Raw genomic sequence first — 18,665 nt, 5'->3', positions numbered from 1 at the left:
TTCTTATGTTATGACAGAAACATACAACTACACCTGCACAGTACAGAATCCTATAGCCGAAACATGCTAATGCGCGGCATCAATAAGGTACTTACAGAATATTTAACCAATGTCATTAGTGTAGAAGTACTGCTATTAGACTAACAGATTCATATAGCATACAAAAAAATGAATTATACACTTTAAACTTCAGCAGAAATGGAAAGAAAACGACACAATATAGAAAAATGCATGTTGAAGTATATGATGTTGCAATAGCAATGTCCTCAACTTTGTCCCTATTTCTAGGGCCTTATATGCTAGCAATGAAAAACCAATCCTACTTTTTTAAGGGGTTTGAAACATGCTCTTTCTAATGAAAATGATTAAAAAGAGTTTCCAGAAGGTCTTTTTTTTTTTAAAGTGGGCTAAAAATACCCTATTTTTGGCGTTTTTGCAAACATCATCAACTTTACACTCAATTTGTGAACTAATGGAAAATATTAGGAGAATGAAATTTTATATTTGAAAACCTTGTGTTGATAAGTTGTTGTGTGCAAAGTTTCACGTTTATCACACCTTTAATTCCAGAGATATAAAAAGCCAAACTTTATAATTTTTTCGTGCCGCAAATTTTTTGAACCAAGTTTGCTCCAAGTTTTCTTGATGGAAATCGCTCATGAAGATTTTTTAAATTATTTTGTTTAATAGAGCGCAAGAAGTTGTACAAGATGGCCAAGTTTTGTTTCTCTCAAATATTGCCGGAGATACAGTGTTTCAAAGTTGCCGAAATCTTGGAGTCATACCATAGAAGGCTGCAGTATAGGGTCAAACAGATTACTATATCTCAGCAAGTATTGCATCAGCGAACGTAAAACTTTACCAATGTTCATTGGGGACATGTATGAATGTTCACAGAAACTTTCATCGAAATCCGTGATGCTCGAGCAGGGCACTTCTCTGAAATCAGACCACTTGACAAGGAATGACCCTGAAGGCTGGGGAGGAGGGCATGAGAGAGAGAAACAGAGGGTAAGCGCGAGAAAGAAATGAGTGTGTTCAGTAGAAAAGGGTGAGAAATGCCCCAAATTCATACCATGATTAATCATGTGATTAAATTTTTTAATTGTTGCCCACCCTTAATTTAAATACCTGAAAGGTATTAATGAGCACATCTTTTTCAAAAACAGAGAAGCTATAGAACTAGAGAACATGTTGCTTTTAAGCATACCTCCTTGTAGCTTCATAAAGAAATACCTTTTGATGGATGGATGCCCAGAATGCTCTCCTGGTGGAGGTGATACAGACAGCATCAATGGCAGAATTCAAAAAGGTGTGGGATAAACACAGGATTCCTATATAGCAAGAGGTTGGGATCAAAGTAAAACTAATGACATTGAGGGCTGTAATCTTCACTGAGTGGCAGGTATGACACTAGCCATATTACTGGGTAGATTTCGTGGACCATGCTGTTCATTATGTGTAACTCTAGATAACTGAGCCCGAGAGTGTCTTATGTCTTGGTTATCTGAATTACAGTGATGTGTGGATCTCGAATATAAAAAGCTATACTCAGTTTGATGTTAGATTGGTAAGTGCTATTTTATTTGTTATAGTTTTCTAAGTAGTCTGAGGTCCTATACTGCTTTACATGATTTGGTTTATTTCAATTGCAAATTTGAACGTAGTTTTAAGAAACTTGTATAACATGAAAGATTTATAGCAGCCAAATATGAAGCAATTTTTTTCCATCTGAAAATTCAGGCTGTCTTGTGATCTGATGATATTCTGAGAGAAACGTATTGTGGGACATATTTAGGGTGGTAATAAATCAGTATATGATATTATAAATTTTGTAATTTTACGTTGTAAATTGTTAGACTTCTTCCATGATCTTGATGGTTTAGGAAGCCTAGCTTAAGTTGATTATATTAGAAAACATTTCACTTTTTCTTAATGTTTAGAGGACGGTTTAGTGCTGTGTGTGTTGCAAAATTTTGACAGATTGCAAGGTTACAAATTCTAAAGCCATTTCCTTTCTAAATTGATCAGTAAAGCGTGCTGTAACACATGCTCCATTAATACTTATGTTTGTTTATTTTCCTGCAGAAATACCCACCTTACATTTCATCTCCTATCCCATTTTTGGGCCATGCTGTAGCCTTTGGAAAAAGTCCTGTTGAATTCCTGGAAAACGCTTATGAAAAGGTGGGTCTCTTAAAAGATAAAATAATCCAATGAAGGAGATGATAACACAGAGGCCAGTATACAAAGATTTTGGCTTCCCTATGTTTCAGTAAATCCCTCAATCAACATAAACTGCCACAACCTGTACCTGGTACAGTTTTAAAAACAATTTTTATAGTTGTCTTTTTATTCAGGCTTATCAAAACATACTCGCAACATATAATCAATCTACAGTTCCAAAGTGATGCACAAATCATGCCAGATAATTATTTTGTAATTTTGTATATCCCTCTTTCCTGCTCCTCACACTCTTATATTTTAAGAACATTGAGACTAGAACTGCGTAGCCTCATTATTAATGAATTAAGGAGTGGTTCCTATATCCACACATTTTGAGGTGTATTTTCGAAGCACTTACAGAGTTTCGTAGGTTACTATCACGCTTATTTTCGAAAGAGAAGGACGCCCATCTTTCGACACAAATTGGGAGATGGGCGTCCTTGCAAGGTCGTCCAAATCGGCATAATCGAAAGCCACTTTTTTGACACTCTCGACTGCTTTCCATCGTGGGGACGACCAAAGTTCACGGGGGCGTGTCGGCAGGGTAGCGAAGGTGGGACTGGGACATGATTAGGAAATGGTCGTCCTCGGCCAATAATAGAAAAAAGAAGGGCGTCCTTGACGAGCACTTGGCTGACTTTACTTGGTCCATTTGTTTTCACGACCAAGCCTCAAAAAGGTGCCCAAACTGACCAGATGACCACAGGAGGGAATCGGGGATGACCTCCCCTTACTCCCCCAGTGGTCACTAACCCCCTCCCACCATAAAAAAACAAGTTTAAAAATACTTTGCCAGCCTCTATACCAGCCTCAAATGCCATATTCGGGTCTATCGCAGCAGTATACAGGTCCCTAGAGCAGTTGTAGTTGGTGCAGTGTACTTCAGGCAGGTGGACCTGGGGGGGGGGGGGGGGGATTTGGGGGACTCAGCACCCAAGGTAAGGGAGCTATGTACCTGGGAGCAATTTGTGAAGTCCACTGCAGTGCCCCCTAGGGTGCCCGGTTGGTGTCCTGGCATGTGAGGGGGACCAGTGCACTTCAAATGCTGGCTCCTTCCACGACCAAAGGGCTTGGATTTGGACGTTTTTAAGATAGACGTCTTTGTTTCCATTATCACCGAAAACCAAGGACGACCATCTCTAAGGTTGACCTAAATGTCAAGATTTGGGCGTCCCCGACCGTATTATCGAAACGAAAGATGGACGTCTATCTTGTTTCGATAATACGCATTGCCCCGCCCTTTCGCTGCACCATCCTTAGAGTTCGGCGCCCTTAGAGATGGTCGTCCCCGTTTGAAAATGCCCCATCCATGTAATTTGACAATGAGCCCCTTTATTTCCTGCTTTCCTCCAGCCCTGTATGCTGATATTTACTCCATTCTCAATTTATTTGGCTTGCATCTTTTTCAGTAGTAGCTAAAGGTTAGTTACATTCAGGTACAGTAGGTATTTCCTTGTCCTAAAAGGGCTTACAATGTAATTCTTTGAGAACAAGCGGGATGTAAATATTCTTACACGTGGATTCTGCATGAGAGCGTTATCCAGTGTATCTTTCTTTCTTTTAAAAAATTTTATTTATATTTTGAAATAATACATCAAGAAAATCTTGAAACACAAGAAGTATAATATATACATAGCAACCAAAAATAAAAGCACTCAACACAGGAAAGAGGCAATAATTGACTTCTACCTAGGCCACATTGAGGGGCATAATTGAACGAAAACGCCTATCTCCATGGGCGTTTATCTCCGAGAACGGGTCCGTGAAGGGGCGGACCGAACCGTATTTTGGGAAAAAATAGACGCCCATGTTTTATTCAACAATGTGTGAGCTGGGCGTTTTTGTTTTTCAGCGATAATGGAAAATGAAAGCGCCCAGCTCAAAAACGAATAAATCCAAGACATTTATTCGTGGGAAGGGCCAGGATTCGTAGTGCACTGGTCCCCCTCACATGCCAGGACATCAACCGGGCACCCTAGGGGGCACTTTTACAAAACCAAAAAAACAGGTAAAAGAGCTCCCAGGTGCATAGCACCCTTCCCTTGTGTGTTGAGCCCCCCAAATCCCCCTCAAAATCCACTGCCCACAAGTCTACACCATTACTATAGCCCTAAGGGGTGAAGGGGGGCACCTACATGTGGGTACAGTGGGTTTGGGGGGGTTGGACGACTAATAAGCATTAAGCAGCACAATTGTAACAGGTAGGGGGGATGGGCCTGGGTCCACCTGCCTGAAGTCCACTGCACCCCCTAACAACTCCTCCAGTGACCTGCATACTGCTGCCAGGGAGCTGGGTATGACATTTGAGGGTGAAAATAAAAATTTGTGAAACATCATTTTTTTGTGGTGGGAGGGGGTTAGTGACCACTGGGGGAGTCAGGGGAGGTCATCCCCGATTCCCTCCAGTGGTCATCTGGTCATTTAGGGCACTTTATGGGGCCTTATTCGTGAAAAAACAGGGTTCAGGAAAAGTGTCCTAAATTCTAGCTAAAAACGCATACTTTTTTCCCATTATCAGTGAAATGCGCCCATCTTTGTTCGGCAGATAACCACACCCCAGTTCCGCCTTCGCCACACCTCTGACACGCCCCCATCAACTTGGTCCGCATCCGCGACGGAGTGCAGTTGAAAACGTCCAAAAATCGGCTTTCGATTATACCGCTTTATTCGTTTTTGTGAGATAAACGTCCATCTCCCGATTTAGGTCGGAACTTGGGCGTTTTTCTCGTTCGATTATAAGCAGGATAATGATCCAGTGTATCTTCTAGAAACTTTTGGGAGTGCTGTACTGAGCATGTGCACATCTTTACACCTGTTGTTGCAGGGGATCAGCTCGATCCTTGTTTTTCTGTGGCATAAAATGGACCTCTTCAGGTTTTTGAGTCTTGTTTTCAGTGAAGTTCATCTATTTTACTCAAAAAGAATATGTGTGTAAGCCATGTCATGTGGGGCATCAGCACCCAGTAGTTTATCCCTAGTTAGGGATTTTTGGCACTTTTTTAGCTTTCCCTCAGGCTCCTGCCCACCACATGAGAGTTGAAAATCACCCCAGAGGAGTTTATTCTTTGATTTTGTTAGGAAGATGACTAAGTCCATCCCATTTGATTTGGAGACTGAGGATGAGCCTAGGGCTGAGATGTCAGGTATTCTTCAGTTTGATGATCCTCTGAAGGAGGCTGTGATAGTCATTGTGCAGAAAATGCTGAAGCTAGTGCAGATGTAGATGTTGACGACCTCTACAGAGAGAGGGGGTATCTCCCACATCCATATGTAAAGAGTCCAAAAGGCTGGGACTCGAGAAGCTACAGCTTCCACACAATTCTATGGTGATTGAATCCAATCTCAAAAGAGCCAAGAGTACGAAGACTTGCTTCTTGGTGCACCTGGGGAGGGAGTCAAGGACCTTGGAATCTTTTTGGTAGAAAATGTTTCAGAGTGCTGTACTCACTTCCTGCATAGATTATTACCAGCTTTTAATGAGCATGCACTATGTGAATAGTTTAGTTTATTTATACTCCTACGACTAGGTCTGCTGTTCTATCGATTTTTGCTCATCCTGTCACCTTTGAAGGAGAAGACTGTACTGCCACCTACAGGTCATATAAATGTGATCACAGAACCTAGTCATATCTGGGTTTAATTGGCATAAATATTATTATTAGGTATTACAAGAATTGTAGGAACCTTTACTGCTGCTAAATAAGCCACAATATTTTATAAACTCCCGATGGTCCGTATTCTTGTCAGTAAATAAGTAGACAGTGGGGTAGTGAACCTTGGACTGGATATTTGGTGTGACTATTTCTAGACATGTGACTTATTCTTATTGTGATGGTTATTATTAATAACAGTAATATCATCTACACACTGACTGTAACCTGTACCCCTCACACACCCTTTTTTTTTCTTTTCTGAGAACTCCATTTACCATCACCTTCTGTCTGCTACCAGTCAACCAATTTCTGATCAGTCCCATCCTGAAGCTGCTCAGTTCGTTCTTGAGCCTCTTATGAAGGCTTTGCTGAAATCTAAGTAGACCACATACAGCGTATGCCCTTGATCCAGTTCTTTTGCCACCCATCAAAGACATCAATCAGATTTATTGCTTAAACAATACAGATATGTGGGAGCCAGCAGATGGAGGCTAGGAACTACTATTACTACTACTTATCATTTCTATAGCGCTACTAGACGTACGCAGTGCTGTACACTTGAACAAAAAAGAGACAGTCCCTGCTCAACAGAGCTTACAATCTAATTAGGACAGACAAACAGGACAAACAAGAGATAAGGGAATATTAAAGTGAGGATGATAAAATAAGGGTTCTGAACAAGTGAACCAAGGGTTAGGAGTTAAAAGCTGCATCAAAAAGGTGGGCTTTTAGCTTAGATTTGAAGACGGCCGGAGGTGGAGCTTGACGTACCGGCTCAGGAAGTCTATTCCAGGCATAAGGTGCAGCAAGATAAAAGGAACGGAGTCTGGAGTTAGCAGTGGAGGAGAAGGGTGCAGATAAGAGAGATTTACCCAGTGAACGGAGTTCCCTGGGAGGAATGTAGGGAGAGATGAGAGTGGAGAGGTACTGAGGAGCTGCAGAGTGAATGCACTTATAGGCCAATAAGAGGATTTTGAACTGTATGTGGAAGCAGATAGGAAGCCAGTGAAGTGACTTGAGGAGAGGGCTAATATGAGCATAACGACACTGGTGGAATATTAGTCGTGCAACAGAATTTTGAACAGATTGAAGAGGAGAGAGATGGCTAAGTGGGAGACCTGTGAGAAGCAAGTTGCAATAGTCTAAGCGAGAGGTGATAAGAGTACATAAGTAATGCCACACTGAGAAAAGACCAAGGGTCCATCGAGCCCAGCATCCTGTCCACAACAGCGGCCAATCCAGGCCAAAGGCACCTGGCAAGCTTCCCGAACGTACAAACATTCTATACATGTTATTCCTGGAATTGTGGATTTTTCCCAAGTCCATTTAGTAGTGGTTTATGGACTTGTCCTTTAGGAAACCTAACCCCTTTTTAAACTCTGTCACGCTAACCGCCTTCACCATGTTCTCTGGCAACAAATTCTTGAGTTTAATTATGCGTTGGGTGAAGAAAATTTTTCTCCGATTTGTTTTAAATTTACTACACTGTAGTTTCATCGCATGCCCCCTAGTCCTAGTATTTTTGGAAAGTGTGAACAGACGCTTCACATCCACCTGTTCCACTCCACTCATTATTTTATATACTATTATGTCTCCCCTCAGCAGTCTCTTCTCCAAGCTGAAAAGCCCTAGCCTCCTTAGTCTTTCTTCATAGGGAAGTCGTCCCATCCCCGCTATCATTTTCGTCGCCCTTCGCTGCACCTTTTCCAGTTCTACTATGTCTTTCTTGAGATGCGGCAACCAGAATTGAACACAATACTCAAGGTGCGGTAGCACCATGGAGCGATACAACGGCATTATAACATCCTCACACCTGTTCTCCATACCCAATATTCTATTTACTTTCCTAGCCGCAGCAGCAGCACACTGAGCAGAAGGTTTCAGCGTATTATCAACGATGACATCCAGATCTCTTTCTTGGTCCGTAACTCCTAACGTGGAACCTTGCATGACGTAGCTATAATTTGGGTTCTTTTTTCCCCACATGCATCACCTTGCACTTGTTCACATTAAATGTCATCTGGCATTTGGCTGCCCAGTCTCCCAGTCTCGTAAGGTCCTTCTGTAATTTTTCACAATCCTCTTGTGAGCTTTTGACTTTGAATAACTTTGTGTCATCAGCAAATTTAATTACCTTGCTGGTTACTCCCATATCTAGTCTCTAAATCATTTATAAATATATTAAAAAGCAGCGGTCCTAGCACTGACCCCTGAGGAACCCCAGTAACTACCCTTCTCCATTGTGAATACTGTCCATTTAACCCCACTCTCTGTTTCCTATCCTTCAACCAGTTTTTAATCCACAGTAGGATATTTCCTCCTATCCCATGACCCTCCAATTTCCTCTGTAGCCTTTCATGAGGTACCTTATCAAATGCCTTTTTGAAAATCCAGATACACAATATCAACCGGCTCCCATTTGTCCACATGTTTGTTTACTCCTTCAAAGAATTGAAGTAAATTGGTCAGGCAAGATTTCCCCACACTAAAGCCTTGCTGACTTGGTCTCAGTAATCCATGTCCTTGAATGTGCTGACTTGGTCTCAGTAATCCATGGATGTGCTCTGTAATTTTGTTTTTAATAATAGCCTCTACCATTTTCCCTGGCACCGACATCAGACTCACTGGTCTATAATTTCCCGGATCTCCCCTGGAACCTGTTTTAAAAATTGGCGTTACATTGGCCACCCTCCAATCTTCCGGTACCACGCCCGATTTTAAGGATAAATTGCATATCACTAACAGTAGCTCCGCAAGCTCATTTTTCAGTTCTATCAGTACTGTAGGATGTATACCATCCGGTCCTGGAGATTTGCTACTGTTCAGTTTGCTGAACTGCCCCATTACGTCTCCAGGTTTACTGTGAATTCAGTAAGTTTTTCTGAATCGTCCGCTTGAAATACCAATTCCAACACCGGTATCCCACCCAAATCTTCCTCGGTGAAGACCGAAGCAAAGAATTCATTCAATCTCTCCGCTACGTCTTTGTCATCCCTGATCGCCCCTTTTACCCCTAGACTGATCTAGGTGTCTCTGTGGGCTGTGGCTCCCTTGTATCTTGCTCTTTCCCACTTCCCTATAGCTCTGTATTTATTTATTTAGATTTTGCTCACACCTTTTTCAGTAGTAGCTCAAGATGAGTTACATTGAGGTACACTGGATATTTCTCTGTTCGTGGAGGGCTCACAATCTAAGTTTGTACCTGAGGCAATGGAGGGTTAAGTGACTTGCTCAAGATCACAAGGAGCAGCAGTGGGATTTGAACTGGCCACCTCTGGATTGCAAGACCAGTGCTCTAACCACTAGGCTACTCCTTCACTCTCCACAGAGTCCTGTATGCTTTGAGAAGCCTGTAGTGTCTGTCCAGTGGAATTCAACGGTGAGATGCGCATGTCCCCCTGCTGATCACCAAGCGATACCATTTCCCACGAAGCATATTTTGTGTATATTGGTGTGTGTATCTAATTTGCCTAGATTCTATATATGGTGCCGTGCTTAAATGTAGGCACTTTTACAGAATAGTGCTTACGTTTTTTGTTTGTTACACTTGTACCCCATGCTTTCCCACTCATGGCAGGCTCAATACGGCTTACATGAGGCAATGGAGGGTTAAGTGACTTGCCCAGAGTCACAAGGAGCTGCCTGTGCCTGAAGTGGGAATCGAACTCAGTTCCTCAGGACTAAAGTCCACCACCCTAACCACTAGGCCACTCCTCCAACTTTAGGCGTAGCCATTTGCTCAAACTGAAGTGTGGCACAAATGTATGCACCTGCATTAGGTGCATATTCCCGTTATTCTGTAACAGTGCATGGTAATTTTAGGAATGCCCCCATTCCACTGATAACCCTTCCATTTCTGCACTCCCTATTTCAAATTGCGTGTAAAATTTAGGCACATAAAGTTGAACTAAATGTAATTAGTGCCAATAATTGCTTGTTAAAATGCCAATTATTGGTGCTAATTAGCTTGTTTAAATTGTGCGCACAATTCTTGGTGACTTTTATGGAATTAGGGGGAATATGTGTGTTTTATATGTATGTGCATGTGTTTCTGTGTGTGTATAATGGGTGTTTGTTAATGATCACCTTCAGTCTGAATCACAACGCAGCAGAATTCACTGAGGTAGGCAGGCTATGAAAATGTCCTTGTATCAGGTCTGCATTAAAAAAAAATCTCTTATTCACTGCTTGTTCTGTCTACACCCCCAGTTGAACACTTGCTTCTTTCCATTGCTGCTGCTTTCTCCTTTTCTTGCATCTCCTGGCTCCTAATTTGCTTACTTCGGGAACTCTATAGTACAGCACTTAGAGGCAGATGCAGCAACCAAACGTAAAAAAATCTAAATCGTTAAAGTCCCTAACGATTTTAAAATAACGAAAAATGCACCAAAAAAAAAAGTCACACATGCTGAGATCGGTATTGAAACGTACAATGTACCAAAGAATCACAATACACATCGTTAATCAGCCCCCAAATCATGCGCAGAGCAGCCAAGCGTTATGTTAGCTGCTCTGCGCATGCCACAAACAGTCAAAACACAGTCAAATCACAAGCACATGGCTCCCAAATCAAAATTAAAAAAAAAGGGTCGGGAGGGGGCAAGGGCGCTCATCAGGAGCGTCCTGTACGGACGGCCTTGCCCCCCCCCCCCCGCGCTCGCCACTTTCCGCCGCTCCCCCCACCCCGAAAAAGCAAAATGCTAGCTGCCCCGGTCCCCCTCCCTTCCTCACTACTCTGTCACCTCAGCTCCGCCTCCCGACATCCTCCGTCCTGTGCCCCGCCCCCTTTTGGGGTCGTCGCCGCCATTCCCCTCTTCCATCGGGCCCCCCTCCCTCTTACCGGGCCCGTGCAGCGCCTCTCTCCTCTGTCCGAAGGCGCTGCACGGGCAAGAAGAAAGCTGATGGCTGCCTTCGCCCAGCTTCGATGGCGCGTCTTTCTCCTGCTGGGCCCGCCCCTGTCTGACGTCAGGACCTACGTAGGTTACTGACGTCAGACAGGGGCGGGCCCAGCAGGAGAAAGACGCGCCATCGAAGCTGGGCGAAGGCAGCCATCAGCTTTCTTCTTGCCCGTGCAGCGCCTTCGGACAGAGGAGAGAGGCGCTGCACGGGCCCGGTAAGAGGGAGGGGGGCCTGATGGAAGAGGGGAATGGCGGCGACGACCCCAAAAGGGGGCGGGGCACAGGACGGAGGATGTCGGGAGGCGGAGCTGAGGTGACAGAGTAGTGAGGAAGGGAGGGGGACCGGGGCAGCTAGCATTTTGCTTTTTCGGGGTGGGGGGAGCGGCGGAAAGTGGCGAGCGCGGGGGGGGGGGGGCAAGGCCGTCCGTACAGGACGCTCCTGATGAGCGCCCTTGCCCCCTCCCGATCCTTTTTTTATTTTTATTTATTTTTGTTTTTCTGACGTCCTTTGGACCAATCACAGTGCTTTTAGCTCTGCTAATGCGCTGGGATTGGCTCAAAGTTTGTTTATTTTTTCTCTTAATGATTTTTCCTGCCACAGAGCTGACCTAACGAGTGGTCCAGACCTCTCGTTAGTTTTCCTGCCTTTTTCCTGCGTAAAGGCAATCGGAAAAGGTTAGTGCATGTCGTTTCAATGGGGTTTTCACACTAATTGCTCATCTCCATTCCGTTTTCGTTAGCTGCTGGCTTCCTCGGTAAAAGCCCTTTGATGCATGCAACGGATCAAATTTTCCTCGTTGGAGAGTCATTAAAGGCTCATTTAGCTTTAGTGCATCTGCCTCTTAGTTGTAGCTTTGCTTGCTTTCTCTGGACTTTCTTTTTGCCTTGGGTATGATGCAGAATCCTAGCCCTGTTTGTTGATAAGTGGATCCACAAAGTGGAGGAGCATGAGACACTACAGACACAAAACCAGCAGAAGTATTAGTGTAGCCAACTCGACACTTCCAAAGCAAAACAGCTGGAATGTTTTTACGTTTGGGGAGCGTGCCAGGTGCCCTTGACCTGGATTGGCCACTGTCGGTGACAGGATGCTGGGCTAGATGGACCTTTGGTCTTTCCCAGTATGGCACTACTTATGTACTTATGTACTTATGTACTTATGTACTAAATCTTCTGAAGAAGAATAAATTGACAAGCAGCAATCCTTGAGAGAGGGTCTGGTGCTGCTTGTCAATTCATTCTTCTTGTTCAGAATTGCTGCTTGTCAGTTTGTTCTTCAGAAGATTTTCTCATTGTTTGCAATCAAGTCTTTTTAAAGACTCCTGAGGCAGGATTCTTGGCCGAACGTTGCGCTGTCGAGTCTTTTATAGAATAAAGTCTTCTGTTGTAACTACGCTGTTCTCCTGTTTTGTTTTGGAAGTGTCATTTTGGCTACACCACTCCTCCTGCCGGTCTGTTTTTTTGATAGTCATGAGAACAGTAAGGGAATGTGCAGCTCGGGCTTGTTGAAAACCACATAGGGTTGATCATTGATAGAAGAATGCTACAGCATTGGAAGAAAGCATCTAATGTTGCACAGTACTTGTGTGGTCATAAGGGGTCTGGAGATGGGAGGAGGGCTATGACACTGAGTTTAAACAACATTGTTGTAAGCCAACTACAGCTACAGTATTCCATGAGCGAGAGCAGGATGCAGCTTTTAAAGGTAGCATTTGAGATGGTAATGGATAATCCTGGACTGTCCAGTCTGTCCCGTAATTCCTGTTAAAGCTGATAATTTGAATAGGACAATTAGAATTTATGAATGAGGGTTTGAGCAGTAAAATAAAATGACTTATTTGATGCACTGGTCTGCAGTGGTGCTGTGGCTTGTATGTAAACAGGTATGCAGGATTACAGTTTGCAGCTTGTTTTATTGTTTTTCTCCCTGTCACTAATAACTTTGTATATGTCTTGTTTTTGCAGTATGGACCTGTATTTAGCTTTACCATGGTGGGCAAGACATTTACTTACTTGCTAGGGAGTGATTCTGCTGCTCTCCTCTTCAATAGCAAAAACGAAGACCTGAATGCAGAAGAAGTATATTCCAGGTTGACAACACCCGTGTTTGGCAAGGGAGTAGCTTATGATGTACCTCATCCGGTATGTGTAAACAAAACAAAACGATAACACCCCCCCCTCCAAAACTCCAAAGCATGCAAAGGGAATGTGATGCTCCTTACCTATTACAGTTCTCAGTAGGCAGGATTAACTAGCCACAGAAGTGTATGACATTGGATGGTGGCACTTTGATGGAACTGCTAACTCGCAAGTCGTCCCCCCCCCCCCTTAGTTTGTTTTTTTTTGTGCTATCTTCTTTGCATAGTTATGTGCTTGCATTCTCTTTTAACGTTTTGCTGTTGAAGAGAAATTTTTCACTTTTTGCCTCTTTTGAGTTCCCTTTAAACACCCTCCCCTCTTGTGAACCAGCTGTTCAATTATGCTGAGATGTTTCAAGAAATTCTTCAATGGGTGGAAAATGTCAGACACCCAGAAGTTTGAAGCATGGACTGTCAAGGACAAAAGTAGTGGGTTAGAATATGGCAAGAACACAGCAACGTTGCCAACATATTAAACTGTTAATCCCAACAGATTTGGATCAACAATAGCTAAAGAGCATTGGATGTAATTCTGTAAAGTAAGCACTAACATTAGTGTTAATAGATGTTTAGAATACTGGCATTTATGTTCAAACCTGTCTCAAGCGCTGTTCTGTAAATAACATGCATATCTTACATAGTGTGTATCTTACAGTTGGCATATACACATAGGTGGAGTCTGGGAGGAACCCACATTTTATTCATTATTTAGTCATTAGGATTTATTTGCTGCCTTTATGAAGGAATTCACTTAAGGCGGTGTACAGCAAGATTAAAATCAAACATAAGCAATAGACAATTACAGCAGTAAAATTATTCAGATAACAATGCAAAGTATGGCATAGTATACTGTTGGGCTCATTTTCGAAAGAGAAGGATGCCCATCTTTCGACATAAATTGGAAGATGGACGTGCTCTCAGAAACGTCGAAATCAGTATAATCAAAAGCCGATTTTGGACGTCCGCAACTGCACTCCGTCGCAGGGACGGCCAAAGTTCAAGGGGGCATGTCGGAGTCATAGTGAAGTGAGGACTTGGGCATGCCTAACACTTGGACGTCCTTGACCCATAATGGAAAAAAAGAAGGACGTCCCTGACAAACACTTGGACGTTTTCACCCGGACCTGTTTTTATTACGAGTAAGGCACAAAAAGGTGCCCAAACTGACCAGATGACCACCGGAGAGAATCGGGGATGACCTCCCGTTACTCCTCCAGTGGTCACTAACCCCCCCCCACCCTCAAACAGCATCTTTAAAAATATGTTGTGCCAGCCTCAGATGTCATACTTGGGTCTGTCACAGCAGTTTGCAGGTCCCTGGAGCAGTTGTAGTGGGTAAGTGCACTTTAGACAGGCGGACCCAGCACCATCCCCCCCCTACCTGTTACGTTTGTGGAGGAAACAGTGAGCCCTCCAAAACCCACCAGAAACCCACTGTACCCACATCTAGTTGCCCCTCTTCACCCGTAAGGGCTATGGTAGTGGTGTACAGTTGTGGGTAGTGGGTTTTGGGGGGCTCAGCACACAAGGTAAGGGAGCTATGTACCTGGGAGCAATTTCAAAGTCCACTGCAGTGCCCCCTAGGGTGCCCAGTTGGTGTCCTGGCATGTCAGGGGGACCAGTTCAGTACAAATACTGACTTCTCCCTCGAGTTTCTGACATGGACATCTTTGGTTTCGAAAATCGCTGAAAATCAGGGATGTCCATCTCTAAGGACGACCAAATTTAAGGGTTTGGACGTCCCTGAGGGTATATTCGAAACAAAAGATGGACATCCATCTTGTTTCAAAAATATAGGTTTCCCCGCCCCTGGATTGGAATGTTTTGCAAGGATGTCCAAATCGAAACGTGGACGTCCCTTTCGAAAATGCCCCTCTATGTCAACCCAATACGTAATACAACATTTTAATAGACAGCGTAGGATATAAGGAAAGATGGAACATATAGATAGGTAAGAGAGTAAGAGTAGTTAGAAAATAAGGAGACCAATTTAAAGAAAGTTGCACATGAGGTCAGAGAGGTGATTAATCTCAGCTAGGGTAGGAGCGTATACATTATAACTTATACTCTAAGTTAATGTGCATATCACCAGTTTTTAGGCATGAGCGCTTACACCAGCTCTGTGGCTGGTGTGTGCGCCTGCCTAAATTCCTACTTTCCTTTATATAATAGGTGCCCCCATTATGTAGCCTGCTAGCCAGTTTGATATCTTACTGTTATGGGGGATAACCTGAAAACATGAATGCCTCAGGGTTCCCATAGGACAGGTTAAGGAACCATTGATTTAGCAGAACTGTAACTGAAGGACCCAGTAAAAGTACATTAAGTCAGAGGCGTAGTAGCATCTGTTTCCAATTTCTGCGTGCTTTTTATTGAAGAAATATATAGAGCTGCATCATGGACATCTGTCCATTTATGCTTTTACATCTTGTTTAGGTGATGTTTTAGATTTCAACATTTTTTATTGATGACAATTCCAAAAAACATATCCAATAATATGAGTGATACAAAAATTCAAACATCAAAACGTTCACGATAAAGACTGATTTATTAAAGGCCGCCATCAAACTTTTAACAATTTTATCCCCCTACCCTCTCTTTTAGTATGCAACAATTTTGTTGACGACATATCAAATACATCATCAAAATGGTCTCAACATACTTCAATGGTAGTCATCAATCCACATTGTTATCAACAGTAAGCATTAGGTTTCGTCTTCAAGATTTGCTTGTAGGCCCCCTGCTCCCCCCTCCCCCTCTTCCCCACAACTACCGTGTTTCCCCAAAAATAAGACAGTGTCTTATATTCATTTTTGCTCCCAAAGATGCGCTAGGTCTTATTTTCAGGGGATGTCTTATTCGGGAGTAGTAGGGGGACTGTGGCGGTCGGGAACAGTATTGAAGTGGGGGGCGGTATCCTGCAGGAGTAGGCTGTGGCTTGCCTATCTGCCCACAGTGACCGCAGGACTCGAGCGGAGCAGAGCCGCCCTGGCCGGGCTGGGAATGGAGGAGGGGTATGAACTAGGGAAGGTAATGGAATGTGGGGCCGGGCTGCTCTGGCTGGGGGTCTCGGGAGGTTGTGAGAGGGCTTAGGGCACAGGATCATCCCTACCGTATTACAAACGTTAAAAAAAAATTCTACGGTAGCTCCGTTCCCCGTTGGTGGTGCTTTATGCGCTCCTCCTGTACATTCGCAACACTTTCCATCCTTCTAGTCTGACTTAGCCCTTGGGCGATGGAGCAGTGCCGAAAGGGCTCGGTTACTCATTTTCTTTTCTTTTATTATTTCTGCAAGGGGGATGTTTCTTTTCTTTCCAGGCTCACTTACCGGTAGTTGATCTTCACAAAAGCGTGAAGGAGGATGGTAGGAGTCCGCTGGACGAAAGATTTTCCACCTCAGTCTTGTTTCTTGCATTTCTTTTATGTTATTTCGTCTTTGGGTTGCAGCAAAAAAAATGAAGGTTTCTGTGTCCATGTCCCATCGGGGCCAAACAAAAACTTTGCTAGGTCTTACTTTCGGGGGAGGCCTTATATTTAGCAATTCAGCAAAACCTGTGCTAGGTCTTATTTTCAGGGGATGTCTTATTTTCGGGGAAACAGGGTATAAGAACCCACTAATCTAAGGCCTCTAAAAATAAGCAGTTCTTGTGTAGGTGATGTTTTAAAGAGTCAATGTTATTTAGGGCAAGCAGTTCTACAAGGCCTTGTCATTAGTAAAGTTCCTTCCCTCCACTCTCTCAAAATATATTTCCTTATCCTGCTAAACCAATCCAGACTAGTGGGTTATGCCCCCCACCCCCCAACCAACAGTTGGATGCAGAGAACACTGATAATTCAGTGATGGCATCACTAGTATAAGGAATGGTGCAGCCCAGTATTTTTCCACCATCAAATGGTACAGATGGGCTGGTGCAGCAGAATGATTTTCCTTCATCAGGTCTGACTTTGTCTGGCACAGTCTATGGCGTGTGGACCTGTGATTGAGTCCCTTAGCAGAGTGAGCTCTCTGGGATTGATCTGTGGATCTTTGCCCTGATCGATCAGGGACAGGTTTCTTCAGAAGTTCAAGCCTTGGCCTATGGGTCTTGGCTTGGTGAGTCAGAGGGCTGGCAGTGGTCCCATGGGGCCGTTACCAGCAGGAGTTTCCTGGATACCAAGCCTCAGCTTGTAGGCCTTCACTTGTTGAGGCTTTGGCTGTTGGTGGCCCTGTGGGACCACTATTAGTCAGTTATTTTTAACTCCTCTCTCTCTGTCTCCCCCCCTCCATCCCTCCCCTAGAATGCCCTCTGGGATCATTCTACAGAGTCTTTCCCTGAATGTGGGTTTAAAATCTCAGCATTGATGGTGTCCCTGCCAGTCTGGGTTTGGCCTTTGTGGGGGCATCCTGTCACCCTTCATCCGCCCTCTTTTCTCTTCTGTCCTTGTGGCCATGGTATTTGACTTTCTTCAGTCCCTTCCAGGCTGCCAGTAAAACATTAAGTTAGGTTTAATAATTTTTATTGATGAATGCATCTCCAAAACAATTCCATATTAACATAACATCTCAGGCATTTAACATTGCCATCCTGCACTAATACAGCAAAACCGCTATCATCAATTTTTCTTTTCTCCCCCCCCCCCCCACCTTCCCTCCCCCCCTCCCCTCCCTCCTCTAAATTACTGTATTAATTAACCCTGGCTTATGCAAGCAATAATGTCATAAATAGCTATTATCAACATCTCTGTCTGCGATTTCTGAAATATATCCATTAGTGATCAGAGTATTATGCAATGAGATTTGTGAACAATAAATGCAAATCCCTGATATCATTCTGTGTGCTTGGTTTTATTCATAATGTAATAAAATTTAAAAATAAATATATATCACTGATGTCGTTCTGTGTACTTAGCTTCATTCCATTACTCTATTATATCAGCCTCCGTCAGCCAGCAAGTCATCACTCCTTAGCAGGAGAATCACAGCAGTCCTGCATTATGTCAGTATCTCAAACAGGCTTTACTGGTTATAAATTAAATTGATCTGCATCTTGCATATCCAGGCTCCGCTTACCAAGCTGTTCCATTGCCATCCCATAATACACCCAGAACATCACTCTCAGAATCCTCCATTCATACCAATAGATACATATCGATACGATAATACACTCTTTCCCCCCTCATTGCATGTAACCCCCTTCCTTCAGAAATCACATTCCTTTATCTGGTCTCAGTTTCATCAATTGCAGCATAAGCCCAGCACACATCCCCCCCTTTCCCTCCCTCCTCCCTCTTCCTCCCATCACCTCACCCACCCCCCTCCCTCCCACTCCAGCCTACTCTACCCAGTCTTCTTCCCTATCCCAAGCTACAATGAGAGTGAGTTTACTAGTAAGCTGCGGGCTCTACCTGACAGGGCCTGCACATATGGCTCCCAAATCTCCCAGAATCGTTGTTTACTCCTAGGGCTTCGATGTACCTCACGCGCCTCCAGCAGCACCAAGGCATGAAGTGAATTCCTCCACTGCCAGAAAGAGGGTCCACTTTCCTGGGTCCAAAATTGCATAATACATTGCTTCCCTATAATTATAGCCTTATACATAAATATACCTTCTGTATGTTTCAGATTTAGCCCTCTCCCCCCTGGACCCAATATTAGATTTTTAGGTGCCCATCTAATTGTCTTATGAATTAATGTCTCACAAAATTTCCTAATATTATCCCAAAATTCCTTAATGTCCGGACACTCCCACAGCATATGATAAAGTGATGCT

General features: G+C 43.6%; 1 protein-coding gene across 2 annotated transcripts in view; it reads left to right on the top strand.

Annotated features, from left to right (window-relative positions):
* Positions 1 to 18,665, top strand: part of LOC115468460 (lanosterol 14-alpha demethylase) — a 110,773-nt gene that overhangs the window by 25,304 nt on the left and 66,804 nt on the right. For both annotated transcript variants that reach the window (XR_003941874.1, XM_030200204.1), the window contains exons 2-3: positions 2,089 to 2,187; positions 12,743 to 12,919. Coding sequence is in view for 1 of the 2 variants with exons in the window: in XM_030200204.1 (XP_030056064.1) it covers positions 2,089 to 2,187; positions 12,743 to 12,919 (276 nt within the window). In the remaining variant the exon portion in view is untranslated. The remainder of the gene's footprint in view (positions 1 to 2,088; positions 2,188 to 12,742; positions 12,920 to 18,665) is intronic.

Source organism: Microcaecilia unicolor, chromosome 1, assembly GCF_901765095.1.
Source record: "Microcaecilia unicolor chromosome 1, aMicUni1.1, whole genome shotgun sequence".
In the NCBI taxonomy this organism is placed as follows: domain Eukaryota; kingdom Metazoa; phylum Chordata; class Amphibia; order Gymnophiona; family Siphonopidae; genus Microcaecilia; species Microcaecilia unicolor.
The sequence above is the reverse complement of the archived record's forward strand: the minus strand, read 5'-3'. Positions and strand labels throughout refer to the sequence as shown.